The sequence below is a fragment of the Amphiura filiformis genome, chromosome 4, assembly GCF_039555335.1.
Source record: "Amphiura filiformis chromosome 4, Afil_fr2py, whole genome shotgun sequence".
Lineage (NCBI taxonomy): Eukaryota > Metazoa > Echinodermata > Ophiuroidea > Amphilepidida > Amphiuridae > Amphiura > Amphiura filiformis.
In genome coordinates, this window is record NC_092631.1 from 74,102,527 (window position 1) to 74,117,296 (window position 14,770).

The 14,770-nt window shown below is 36.6% G+C and overlaps 1 protein-coding gene across 1 annotated transcript in view; it reads left to right on the forward strand.

The window, feature by feature from the left end:
• Positions 1 to 14,770, forward strand: part of LOC140151403 (myosin-10-like) — a 116,866-nt gene that overhangs the window by 81,066 nt on the left and 21,030 nt on the right. The window contains 15 exon segments of the mRNA XM_072173730.1: positions 574 to 688; positions 1,177 to 1,269; positions 4,331 to 4,515; positions 5,029 to 5,150; positions 5,869 to 5,938; positions 6,558 to 6,718; positions 6,916 to 7,024; positions 7,373 to 7,576; positions 10,495 to 10,643; positions 11,146 to 11,260; positions 11,500 to 11,655; positions 11,858 to 12,006; positions 12,893 to 13,037; positions 13,755 to 13,967; positions 14,443 to 14,649. Of these exon segments, the coding sequence (XP_072029831.1) occupies positions 574 to 688; positions 1,177 to 1,269; positions 4,331 to 4,515; positions 5,029 to 5,150; positions 5,869 to 5,938; positions 6,558 to 6,718; positions 6,916 to 7,024; positions 7,373 to 7,576; positions 10,495 to 10,643; positions 11,146 to 11,260; positions 11,500 to 11,655; positions 11,858 to 12,006; positions 12,893 to 13,037; positions 13,755 to 13,967; positions 14,443 to 14,649 (2,193 nt within the window).

Below are 14,770 nucleotides of genomic sequence, written 5' to 3' on the forward strand. Positions count from 1 at the left end.
AAAATTAATTTTAAGTTTTAGAAATTTGATACTTGGCTTTTTTTTTAATCAGTAAAAGTAACCATACAGATATTAGGTATTATCAGACCAGGAGGGAATTTCAGTTGCATTACTACATGTGGTGAAACAATGTACACGTTGTGGATTGTCTTTAAATTACAATTGACAGTGGTAATTGTGGAGTGTGCTGCAAGTGACAGACATGGTCAATTTGATATTTCCAAACATTGAGGTAGTCAAATCCAATGAGAAAGTAACTCACTACTTTACCTTTCTCCATCAGGGCTGACGGCTTGGACACAAGTGACTTGGTCCACTGCCTTTCCCGCGTCAATGTTTGAAATATGTAATCTACAATCCTACAAATGCATCTATTTACTGATGGTCAATTTGAGCTTACCATATTCTCGCTAATAAACGCCCCCGCATTTTTTTTTCAAGTAAAAGTGACAGAAATGCTGAAATTGCCATGCCATAGCATTATACAGTCAGTATGTGAAATATGCCCCCATAGCCTACCATTGAAGCAAAGACTGTTATATGATACTATGGATATTTCTATTTTATCTTCAGGTGGACTACTGCTCTACCCAATGGCTGGTTAAGAACATGGACCCACTCAATGACAATGTCGTCAGCTTCCTCCAGAACTCATCAGATCCATTTGTCTGCAACATATGGAAAGATGGTGGGTATCAGCTAAAAGTAACTGCACTAAAATATTTATGATTGTTAGTGTGAATATTGAATAACATTGAATTAGTTGTAGGGCCATTGACGTGTACTTGTCTATTTATTGAAGGGAATCTCTATTATTGTTGAGTTGAGTGTTTAAAAGTGAAGGAAATGAAAGATCTGGCATTGTCAATGAAGCATAGACATTGTAAACAAATCGCTTCTGTCTCAGATTCTGCATAGTTCTTATGCAAGAATATAGATGATTACTTACACTGATGCCACATATGCTTTTAAAAACAACTCAACTTAATAAGGTTTCTAGACTTTTATATCAATTTGTTTACATGATTAAAATTACTTTTTTATGCGGTTCAATAATCTGGAAAACTAAATCTTATCGGATACTCATATGGGATACAAGTACATGTCGAATGCCCTATTTGTAGTAATAATATATGTATACATGTAATAATATTATACTATTTGTTACATCAACAGTATCCATTGCACTCGGGGGCACCTTGATCAGTGGCGGCTGGATGAACAATCATCACAAAAAAAATGACCAAAACAACAACCATGTTGTCAAAGGTTTACTGTGTTTTCTTGTGTACCCAAGTCTAATGGCGTGGACTAACTGATTTAATTATTTTGATCGAATTTTAAAGCTTAATGTCTTTTACCTAACTTTTTCAGAACAATTATCTATGTACAGTGTGCAATATGTTATTCATGAAAAACGTTTGGGGAGTATTTTTTCTAATAATTCTGAATTATTTATATGTTATACCTGGTTCCAAATCATATTTGAATTTGAAGCATTTCATGGGTTGAAATGAAAAAAAGGCCATGCCACAAAGTGCCATACTAGGCTATGCTGAAGGCTAAGCATAGTATGATACTGAATGTGGTCTTCCCCACACCGTATTGAAGGTTGTCCCATTATCAACTTGATCATTCAGCCTCATTCCTTGATTTGGAGGAAAATTTAATAAGATATGAAAATGAAGAAATATGTTTAATTGACAGGAAATCTTATCTTCATAGATTGAAATTTTCAGTGTGTATTCCCTGGAAATTCACAGGAGATGTTATTATAAAATGATTTGAAACCAGGTATAAATGAAGATTTCAGGTGCCAATCATGATAGCCACATGCTGTCTTCTGTCATTTTGTATTACTACTGTAAAAACTTCATAGTTAGCATATGTGCTTACTATTGAGCATTTTTAAAACATGAAATTCTCCCAAAGTCTGGCGCTTTACTAACTGAGCTAATGGGGTAGAGTTGAGACACAAATTTGCAGGTTTACTTGTTCGTATATAACTATGTGTATCGATGATTTGCACAAAACCCTTTACACTTTTGTGGAAGGTGCACTTCATGTTTGCATGTTTTAAAAGCGCTCGTTAGTAAGCAGATATGCTAACTATCAAGTTTTTACGGTATTGTTATGGATGATTCTGCTTCAGTATACAAAATGGCCTGTATAGTTTAGTACAGTGTTAGCTCTTTCCATTAAATCACAATATAAATAGAAAGATACACACTGCAGCTTTTGGGTGTATCACATTGTTGCATCTGAACCCTTCAAATGTTACTGTATTATGTGGATTATATTTGCATGCCCACAGCAAAACCCCATTGGTATTTAAGCTCCAGGAAGTTTTCAGTCTTAGGATCATTATCAATAGATATTTGGACAAGAAAACTTTTGTTATGATACTAATTGTTTTTGTATATAAATTCAAGGTCATATTCATTCTTTCAGATTCAATGGCATTGATTCTGAGAGTAGAATGGATGGACAGAATATGCATGCCAGTTGCTTATCAAGCTCAATTGCTTCAACATGTGAATGCGCTATATATATGAACAGCTAATGCATGGTTTTGCTGTGGGCACAAGCACATGCAATTTATGACAATTACAGTTGTAGATGGTATAATGCTGACAGACAAATAATTGGTATAATAATGGGCTATTCCAGTTGAAATCTATGCAACCCTATAAGACATCAGCTGAATGAATCTCTCAAACAGGGGTGTAGGTTTTAAATGGAGTCGCCCGTTTAAGTAACCCCATTTGAAATTCACACCTTCTGTCAGCCCTCGAATTAACCCACAGCACCCATGGCATTTTGCCGTGGGTGCCCACCCCACTGCCGTAATGCCCTCAAAATATGTCCTTTACCCAAGGCAGTCACTTGCCGTGCCCTCTAATGAAGTTGCCGCCGGTGCCCCAGCCCTGCCCCTTCGTTATAAAATCATCTATCTATGTTTGTGTGTGTTTTCTTCACTTTTGAGAAATTGCCATGGTGCCTTTCTCAAATTTACAACAGTTGCCATGATGCCCTCTTGAAATATTACAAACTGCCGTGCTGCCTTGCCTTTTCAGTGAAAATCCAAGGCAATTTTCAACTTGCCCTAAAAAAGTTGCCGTGCCCCTGCAGATCCTTAATTCGAGGGCTGCTCCCTGTAGAATATTAAGGTCATGTCTTCCACAGCAGGTGCATGGATTTCACTTAGAAATGGCTTAATTGTGACACTCGGATGTGAAAATTAGCCTTACACCCTTTGCATAGTTCGAATAGTGTACAATATTCAGTACAGTTTTACAAGTTGACCTTACATTGCAGAGTGTGTGTCTTATTACTTCCAAGGTCATCTTCTGAGTGTACATATACCCTTTAAGTCAATTCAGGGATGATACCAATGTGTTGATATTCATTTGGTGTAAGTAGTTAGAGGGATATACGGCCATTTTACAGGAAAATTAGATTTAAATTTTGACATCCTATAATGAAAACCAAACTTGTTACAGCTTCTGACACTGAAAGTTTCACAATTCAAGGAGAAAGATTAATAATATCCAAAATGGAATTGCTCATGTATGAAGGTAGCTCTGCACTATATGCATGACAGAATAAAGAACTTACATGCAGTTTTTAATTTTTTAATTTTTTTCGAGTTATGAAGAAAATCAATTTGAGTCAAAATTCAGCACCAGGGTCAGGTTTTTTTTTCACAACTTACACATTGAATGTCAAAATAAATATGGCTGTATGTCCCTTTAAGTACATCATTATGATTGATGCATGTCAATAAAATTTTTACAAATTTCCAGCATAACAGGAGCTACTACTACTATTACATCTGGCTATGCCAGAAATAGATGTTCTTGTTATGTAACTTGCATGGCCACTACTAAAATCCACATATTTTGTTTCTATAGAAACTGCACTCAGGGATTTGGAGTCAACACAAGCACAAGGATTGTTACTATTCAATACTATAGTGGTCAGATTATGAGGTTTTGCAGTTTTTCTCAGCCAGTTTGCAATTCCAAAGGTGAAATGGATATTGTAAGATGTTACAAAACTGCAAAATTTCATTCTGGTTTCTGCATGTAATTAAACCTACAGAGTAAATCAATTTGAAGTTGATACATGAATGCTTCATGATATGAACAGCAATTAAATATTTGGAGCTGAGAAGCATAAATACATATGTCATTGAAAATTTTTTGTCACAAATGTAAGGTACAAGTTTTCATATCGAAGCAAACATATCAACTTCATAATGAATAAAACATATATTTCTTGTAAAATTACGTAAAGACTAATTTGTATTGATTTTGCTAATTTGCAGCCACAATTGTGAGCATGAGCGCTCTCGCAGGCGATAGCTCAAGTGCCTTTGGCAGCCGTACTCGCAAGGGTATGTTCCGTACTGTAGGCCAGCTGTACAAGGAGCAACTGTCCAAGTTGATGGTCACACTACGCAACACCAATCCCAACTTTGTGCGCTGTATCATTCCAAATCACGAGAAGAGGGTAAGAATTTATAGTGATTTATATTCAGTGTGTCAATTCCAAATTGAAATAAAGCACTAAACCTTCCAGTACAAGTTTAAAACTAGATAATGGAAATAGTTGAACATCAAACAATGATTTTGGTCTCTCTGTATGGATATATTTATTGTACTTTTGTACAATAATTTTAAAAATACATAAAAAAGATAATACAAGCATTTTCATCTGAGTTCACAACATTTTCAATCACAGAATGTAAAGAGAAAAGGCAAACATTGGTTATGGATGTAAACTTAGCTAAAACAACATGTCATGTTAGAGCTGTTATTTGTACATTCCAGGTTGGGCAGTAGACCCAGACTATGTCTGAGTTACTCTAAACAGTAGAGTTAGCTGCAGTACTGTGAAACCAGATTTATGGTGATTAATGGAACTTGGGCAGACTAAATACTGTTGACAATTTTAAGTGAGGCAAGCAAAGGAATGTAAACTGAAAAGCTTATGTAGTAAACTTGTGTTGGTTTGTTTTTGTAGGCGGGTAAGATAGCTTCCAATCTGGTACTGGAGCAGTTGAGGTGTAATGGTGTACTTGAAGGTATCCGTATCTGTCGTCAGGGCTTCCCCAACAGAATTGTCTTCCAGGAGTTCAAGCAGAGGTATGAAATGTACACACACACACACACCCCCACCCACCCATAATTGTAAAGACCCAGGGTCGTGAGAGTTCAGCTTTTAATCTGATTTCAGCTTTTTTATTGCCATAATTCATGAGTTTTCTTTTATTTTCAGCTCATATTTGGCATGTCTTCCCTGAATTTAAGTTGTTTTTTAGATATTTTTAGTAGTTTTCCTCTTATTTTGTCTGAGGCCTCTCACACCCCTGAAAGATCTGCAAAGGAGGAACAAGTAAATGAGGGAATACTACATAAAATCTTTAAAACTGTACTCATTCCCCTAAAAAGCATCCAGATTCAGAGTTACAATGGGTTTGCATGAAACATCACTCACTAGTTAATAATGAAATGAACCCTTAGAATTAAAAGTAATTGTCCATTACATTCTTAATGTGCAGACAACAAATGCATTACAAAGCAACACAACTTGATACAATCAACAATACATCTTTAGTAGCAATAAAAAGACAACCCATCTTAGTTACTTTGGTACACCAACATATTGAAAGCATAAGTATCACCAAATAACAATTTCATCTCAATACAAAATACAGAACAGTACAATTTAGTTGTATACCAATAACATTTGCATCAAAAACAACTCACCTTTACAGTTGCAACTTCCCAGTTACAACACCAGAATGCCACTAAATCGCCCCAACAGCACAACTCAAAAGAATGTTTGATTTTACAATTTCAGATATGAGCTACTTACTCCCAATGTTATTCCAAAGGGCTTCATGGATGGAAAGAAAGCTGTAGAGCAAATGGTGAGTAATAATGGATTAACATTTTACAAATTAAGTAGACCTATGTTTCTACTGTAGATAGCTTAAATATTACAAAGAATTACATGTACCCATTTTGGGCATCTGGTCCCATATGCTTCTCCTTCAAGTTGGATTTCTGCTTGCAATTCACCAGTAGATTACAAGAAACTATATATTTACTTCCAATGTAACCCTCAATGGGCTATTCCACTTGAAATCCATTACACCCCATATGTAAGACATGACCTTAACCTTTCGCACAGGGAGTGTGAATTTCAAATGGGGTTACCTGAATGGATGGCTCCACTTGAAATCTCTTCTCCCTGTGTGGGATTTCAACTGGAATAACCCAGTTGAGTATTAATTATTGATGTAAAAGTTGAAAAAGGAAAATATGAGTGATATATTTTTGTTGAAAGAATTGCCAAGTTTTACCACAAAATGTTGATAGTGAAAAGAAGTAAAAAAGGGAATTCAAATTAGCCCATACCTCAAAAACAACTTGATTGCCCAAAGTTAGCTTGATCAGTTCAAATTGAATCTTTTGTTAATGCAGTCTGTCTTGCCATAATGCATTTCGGGTGATTCTGAACTAATTTGCTTATTAAACATTTTGCAGATCAACGCCCTTGAGCTTGATCCCAACCTGTACCGTGTTGGGCAGAGCAAGATCTTCTTCCGTGCTGGTGTCTTGGCTCATCTTGAAGAGGAGAGAGATCTCAAACTGACTGATATCATCATACGCTTCCAAGCTCACTGCCGTGGAGTGCTCTCTAGGAGGTGAGTGTTTTCATAACAACAGGGGTTCAATTTCATCTTGCTCCGTGCCAATGTGATCCGATTCTCAAATGTTTTGTTTTGTTTTGTTTTCTAAATTTAAACATGTTCAACATGCTTTTGAAATCCATTTCTTAGACTTAAAATCTCTTCATCTTGTTTCAATCTTTTCATATATCTTTTCCTTCATTATTTTACAGAAATTACCAGAAACGTATGCAGCAACAGAGTGCCATCAAGATCATTCAACGTAACTGTCAGGCTTACCTTAAACTGCGCAACTGGCCATGGTGGCGTCTTTTCACTAAGGTATGGAACATATTAAGTACAATTATTAAGATTAAAGAATATATTCCTTAAATGGTGATTAAGTTTTGTGTCTCCCCCTGTACAAAAGTATTTGAAAAGTGGTGTTAATTGCCTTTCATTTTTCTTGATAATGTGTATTACGCCTCTTATTATTCTTTGAGCAGATGTTGCAGGCTATTCATAGCAATTTCCAATATAAATCAGGTTTTGAAATTCAGATACATGTATATAAAGGCAGGACTCCTTTGTAATCCATGTGTTGTGCATAGATTGAGCCACACTGGCTTTAGAAGGCCTGATTTAATACATAAAGATTACTATTTAAATGTGTATGTTGTTTGTCATCAGGTGAAACCACTCCTCCAAGTGACCAGACAAGATGATGAGATGCACACCCTTGAGGACAAACTCAACAAGATCCAAGACAAGCTAGAGACAACAGAGAAAGACTACACAGAAATGGAGCGTAAATATCAACAGATCCTGGAAGAGAAGAGCATCTTGGCTGAACAGCTACAAGCTGAAGCTGAGCTCAGTGCTGAAGCTGAAGAGGTAAGAATACCAGGTTTCATTGGGCTGTTCCCATTGAAAGCCATACACCCTGTATGGAAGGTGTGACCTTAATCTTGCACACAAGAAGTGTGATTTCAAATGGGATTACCTGAATGTGGATGACTCTTTTTTGAAATCTACATCCTCTGTGTGGGAGATTAAGGTCATGTCTTTCATAGGGGGTATATGAATTTCAACTAGAATAGCCAATTATTGAAAAGAGAAAAAAATAGGACACCAAAAGTTTCTTTTAATTAAAAGATCAATTGTTTTATAGGTTTACTGGTCTATGAAAGTGATAAATATTTACTTGATCAATTCTTTATTTCCATAAATATGATAAAAATATCCAAAATGAACAAGTAATTATCATAGAAGAGATGACCGAAAGGTCAGAAAGCCTGGTATGACCACCCCTATGTAGAAAAAAGGAAAGGAAACAAACAAAATACAATTGATCACAAAAAGAAGCTGTGGCTGAGCATAAAGACATTGTATTAAGAGAGATGTTTAATCTTTAATATCTGACACAAAGGGGGTTGAATATGGTCCTTAGGGTTGAATATGGCTGTTAGAGGATCCACACCATTGTGTATTGTGTTCATTGAACTTGACCAACTTATGGAAATTAAATTGGATAATTCCAGCTTATTAGTGGTTGAACTTGACCAAATTATAGACAGGAGTATATGCAGACAATTGCAATTCATTATTCTCACTTCCTTTGTTTCGATCACCTTAGCCATCACTTATTACCAACTGGGTACCTGTCAACTCAAGTTCCTCCGACTCAAGTCTGGACAATTTGATTTAGTCTCATTTCCTGTATAGTTAATAGCATTATAATAGCTTGATACTGTTACATAGCTGGGTGTGTTGGAGCAGCAATTAAGATGAGTTATTAGATAGGAACAAGGGTTGTGGCTTTGTGATCAACAAGGAAAATACTGATCAGATTTATGGTAAACAATTTGATGAACTCTCTCAATTCATTATTAACGATTTTGTCTGCGGGTATGAGCAATGAAGCTAAGAATGCAAAAATCAACATTTGAAGTATCTTGTAGTCGGTGTAGGTGGGTGAGCTTGGCCCGGTGGGATGGGGTCATTACAAGTGTATTGTCTGCGACTGGGGTGGAGACGGGAAATACAAACCATAAACAAAATCTCATAATGTATGGCATAGTTCATGAGTTCATCATACTGTATGGGTTTGTAGCTGATGAAGGATGTGGACCTCGGGGGACGTGAAGTTGTGGGGAAATATAAATAGTGTGTGATTCTATGAAAACAGAGCTTGAAGTCTATTCCAGTCAAGTACACAAGCAAAGTGGCTGACTTCAAGAATGTCTCTTTGGAATATACCAGATGCATTGTGATTTGAATAAAAAGATGAAATTCGGTTTGCATTGATATGAAGCCTTCGAAGTATATATCCAGTTAATAACATTCAAACAAGTGGACACCAAAAGTCACTAACAGGATATAGGTGTCTCAGGCATACAACAATGATCATATCGGCACATGGATTAGGTTTTGGAATTTGGACTATTTTGTTTGAAGGATCAAATATGAAACCAACAGTACTAGCAGTACAAGGGAGCAAAATTGAAGTTCGTTAAAATGTATAAGAACATATATCACTGAAGTTGTGGAACTACTGCATCATTACATAGTGACATTGACTAACTTTGTGGACCTCTACCTACCAAAAAGGATATATGGAATCAATGCATAGGAGAGCAAAATGTACAATTTGGATTGGCTTTGGATTTAACCTTCAGTCTTGTTCCAAGTTTTATTTACTAAATCATGGACATAGCTGGTTGATAAAAGGATTCTACATCAAAAACTGCAACAGAAAGTATTTTTGCAGTATGCTGTATTGGATATAAATTCCCCTTGTGATGGCATGTTTATCTCTTATATCAAAATATCCTTGACTTTGGATAGGATACATGCCTGATGACCTTGGCAATTCTCAATCATCTCAAAACCCCAATATCATGAGCATTATGCAGTTATCAAGAGGTTCGACTTCAGTGGTAGCGTCTTGTAGTAAACAAGTCAGAATCGGTGGTATTTGACTGGGGAATGTAATAACCCAACACTCTTCAGTATGTTTAATCAAGAATGGAGGACTCGTGCCATTGACTGGGCTCTAGTGAAGGAGTCAGTTAGTGACTATGTGGTGTTGGATCAACTTAAAGACCCACTCACAGATAGAAAGAAAGAATGGCTTCAGGCAAGTGAAGGAAGGCATCATGGGCTATTCCAGTTGAAATCCATACACCCCCTATGGAAGACATGACCTTAATCTTTCACACAGGGAGTGTGAATTTCAAATGGGGTTGCCTGAATGGATGATTCCATAAGAAATATTCACCCTGTTTTGGAGATTAAGGTCATGTCTTCTATAAGGCAGTGTATGGATTTCAACTGCAGTACGTAACTCTTACGGCAGTTTGACATTTTATTCAGACCAGTAGATCTATATACTTTCTTTCACCTTGAGTATGGTAGTGATATAGATGTGTATTTTGCTGGTCTTAGTATGCACTAACCTAATCAGACATAGCATATATATACATGCATACAAGGATGGTTTGTCAGCATGCGTGTAAAGGCACTGACAGTGTTACCAAAATTGAGGTGGAATAAAGTATACAGATAATTTCACTTCCTGAATTGTGTTGTAACTCAGATACAATTAGTTTAATTCAACAAGGAATTTGTTTGATGGCCACAATGAATGAAATTAGTTTGGTGTGATCTGACCAAATCCAACTTCTTGTGCCTAATTATGGAAGAGGTTTATTTTATTGGCTAGTTCTGTATACAGTGGGGCATATTGGATTCTTGCTATTAATGCCTACTTTTCAGAGTAATACATTTTCTCTATTCTTGTGCCCCTTTAGATGCGTGCCAAGTTGGCAGCCAAGAAACAAGAATTGGAAGAAATTCTTCATGATATGGAAAGCCGTATTGAGGAAGAGGAGGAGAGAGGCACTCAGTTGAGTACTGAAAAGAAGAAAATGACTCAACATATACAGGACTTGGAAGAACAGTAAGTTCAACATTAAAAAAGAGAGAGAGAGAGAATAAGTGGGGGTGCATATGAGTGTGTGTATTGGGGTGTGTTTGTATTCGCAGTCAATCTGTAGAGGTTGTATATTATACACATACCAGCTGTGGAGTCTGATCGCAGAATCCTTGCATACTTATGAGGGCCGATCGTTCAATCACCTGTGTCTAACAAATCATGCACACGGTCTGTGACTTCCATGGAGCTGTATTAGGGTTTATTATCAGCTCTATATGGTGCTTATGTATGTTTACCCAACATATGTCAAGACTGTTTTGAAAAAATATGTAACGGATGCAGAATGGGTGTAGTATTTTTGTGCACATGCTTCATGGAACAATTCTTAGTGTAAATCGCTTGAGTGCAACAAAACCGCTTGTTGTGACATTTGATTTTGTCATTTTTGGTATACATTCAAAGGCATTAAATATAAATAAAGGGCAGGATGGTAATATAATATTGACACATATTCTCTCAATTTTAGATTGGAGGAAGAAGAGGGTGCTCGTCAGAAGCTCCATCTAGACAAAGTCTCAGCCGATGCTAAAATGAAGAAACTAGAAGAAGATCTGGCCCTGCTTGAAGACAACCACATGAAGGTGGGTCAAATGTTGCTTAACATCTATCTCTGATTCTCTTAAAATCACACCCTAGTCTGTAAATGTTGCACATGCATTCCGAGCAAAAAACAAATACCTCCACATTTTCCCTATGCGTCAACAAAATGACGTTAGAATATATTTTAAAGCCACTGTATATCCAGTGAATCAACAGTTATTGTGCAGACCCTACTCAATGTGCCAAGAGTACTTTAATCACATGTACTTGTTATTTGCAGCTATCGAAAGAAAGGAAGAGTCTGGAGGAACGTCTACATGATGCAGAATCCACAGTTGTAGAGGAAGAGGAGAAGAGCAAAGGGTTGATGAAACTTAAGTCTAGATATGAATCTTCTATTGGGGAATTGGAGGATAAACTACGCAAGGAAGAAAAGGTATGACTTGTATGACAATTTATTGTTTGTTTGTATATAGTTTTTGGGATGAAAAAGATTGGGGAATTTTGGGCAACTGAATAAAATATACACAGTCAATAAAGGTGGTAAACTCAGATATCAAAGTAAAAGATGTTTTACTGTTGAAACCAAACGCAAAAATAACAGGATTTGAACCATTGCTTTTTTATCAATCATGCAGGGTCGGGGAGATGTTGAGAAGAGCAAGCGTAAAATAGAAACAGAACTCAACGACTTGCGAGAACAAATCCATGAATTGAAACAACAGGTGGAAGAGCTGAGGCTACAACTAGCAAAGAAAGAAGAGGAACTCATTGCAGCTCTCGCCAGGTCAGTTATGTGACCAGGGATCTATTTCACTAAACTTTTACCCCTTCGTAACTCAAGTAACAGTTCGTAAAGTTACAAATACCCAATACTAGACATAACTTTAAGAAGAGTTGCTGTAGTAAAGGGTACAGTTCGTAAGTACGTTTAGTGAAATGGAACTTACGACTCGTCGTAAGTTACAAACAATTTTGAGACTTACGAAGTTTTGTAAAGTTTAGTGAAATAGACCCCAGTTGTACCACACTGAAGAACAATGTTGTCTTATTATTTGACAACTTTATTCCTGAGATCCACTTGGTGGATATAAGTTGTGTTTGTTAAAATCTCCCATATTTGTGATATCACCCAGTGCTATCTAATATAATAATATTTTTAAAAATTCAGCTGAAATTATACTTCATCTTGTTAGTGATGAGTGAGCAAAATCTAATCAATGGACTGGCTTGTTTCTTCGAATTCTAGCTGTGGAAAAAAGATCCCAGTTCAAAAATCAATATCTCCTTCCCAGAAGCAGTATAGAAAATATTTGCTTTTCTATTGTAAGAATGTGCATTTATTGAAATTGAAAATAAATTGAGTTGTTTAAATGTTGATTATTATAGCAAATAATTATTTCAAATATAGGTACCATTAATATTGGTCAAGTACTCATGGTAGAAAAACAAATTTGTACCATGTTACTGTTATGTCAGAATATCAGAAAGCAAAATGTTGATATTCCTGAGCTTGTTTGGAACGTGTTAAATATATTTTTGGCTGAAATAATTTGCTTTGACAACCTTTTTATAGTGTATGTTGTTTGAAACTGAAAGTGATCCTATTTTTCCCATCCTTTCTGTGATTCCCTTGCAAATCATAACATATTTTCCTCTCTTTCCCACTGCAGAATTGATGAGGAAACAGCGGCCAAGAATGCAGCCCAGAAAGCCCTACGTGAACTTCAGAACCAAACACAGGAACTCGAGGAGGATCTTGCTACTGAGAAAGCTGCTAGGAGCAAAGCTGAGAAACAGAAGAAAGACACACAAGAGGTTAGCAATTCATTGATTTATTGAATCATTGAAATACAATTACTCCTGAAATTAAAAGTGCAGTGAATGATGTTGCACATAACAAGGATGCTCTTGACTTATTTAATAAGAGGATGGAGTTAAGATTTGGTTACAATGGTATAAGGCATGCAAGATGAAGCACAATTTTTCATACAGAATTGTCACTTAAAGTGAAAACCAGTGGGGCATAAGTTTGATTTTCATTGTTACTTTAATGGTATTTGGCTATGCCACAAATCCGTACACCCCTATGGAAGCTGTAACTATAATCTCCCGTACAGGGGTGTAGATTTCAAATGGAGACACCCATTCAGGTAACCCCATTTGAAATTCACATTCCCTGTCAAGGTTTTGTCTTCCATATGGGATCTGTGTGGATTTCATTTGGAATAGCCCATTAGTTTTGTTCTACCAGTTCCCATTACTGAAGGCATGGTTGAAAACCATGACATTCAACGTGTGGGTCTATATAATTGGAAAAACCTAGCGTTGTCTGGCATGGTAGGTCGCCCTCATGTAAAGAGGACCATGTCTCATTTGTAATTACTGTCTAGCTTGTTTATTAAACTCACTGAAGAGTACCTAATAATTGTTATGTTTGACTTTATATCATGGTCAGTTGTTGTCTAGCCAAAGTCACAAGAAATATGTATACATTTAATTTGCCTCATCAAGCTCATCGTTCTTGTATTGCAGGAACTAGAAGCCATCAAGAGTGAACTGGAAGACTCTGTGGAGGTCACTGCTGCCCAACTGGAGCTTCGCAACAAGCGTGAAACTGAACTTACAGACATGAAGAAAGCCTTGGAGGAAGAGACCCGCGCTCATGAAACTCATGTGCAAGAATTACGACACAAAAATAATCATGCAGTGGAGGAACTCACAGAACAACTTGAAACTGTCAAGAGGGTAGGTCAAAGGTCAACAAGTGGGATTAAAATTGGAATTTTTGGTGTGTACAACCTGCACGCCATTTCCTGGCTATTTCCTTGCAGGCCATTTTCAGTTTCTAGTTTTAACTTTCTTCAAACACCCCCAAAAAAGAGGTAGAGCTTACCTACCATAGCAAGATTTAAAATCCTGTAGGTTTTTTTTTTCTGGGAAAGACATGCACAGGATAGTGGAAGTAAATGAAGTTTAAAGGCTTTGCAAGACTTTTATCCATATTTGGGCATATCCAAAACTCGTTAACATAACGATCAGTGAGTTGGACTGAATAGGTCAACATGCTAGGTCCGATGTTGTGCATTGCGTGGTGTACACTAATCTCATTTCACCTACATATTTGCGTACATTTCTCTTTAACTGTTTTAAAGGTGCAATACCATTTTTGTATACAGAAGCTTTTGTTCTTATTTACTTAAGTTTTTTGTTGTCTTTGCAGGCTAAAGCTTCTCTTGAAAAGAACAAAAGTAGTCTGGAAAGTAGCAATGCTGAAGTGAATAATGATTTGAAAGCTGTACAACAAGCCAAGCAAGAATCAGAGCGCAAACGTAAGAATCTGGAGGCCCAGCTATCGGAGCTCAATGTAAGACTCACCGAGACGGACCGTGCCCGCACCGATTTCCAGGATCGTTGTACTAAACTACAAGTAAGTATCATTTCTAAGAGTGCAAAATCCTTCATTACTACTCGCATATAAATCATGAAATTTCTTGATTCAACTTTTTACAAAGATAATGTGACTAATTGAAATTCATGTGTGTGTGTTT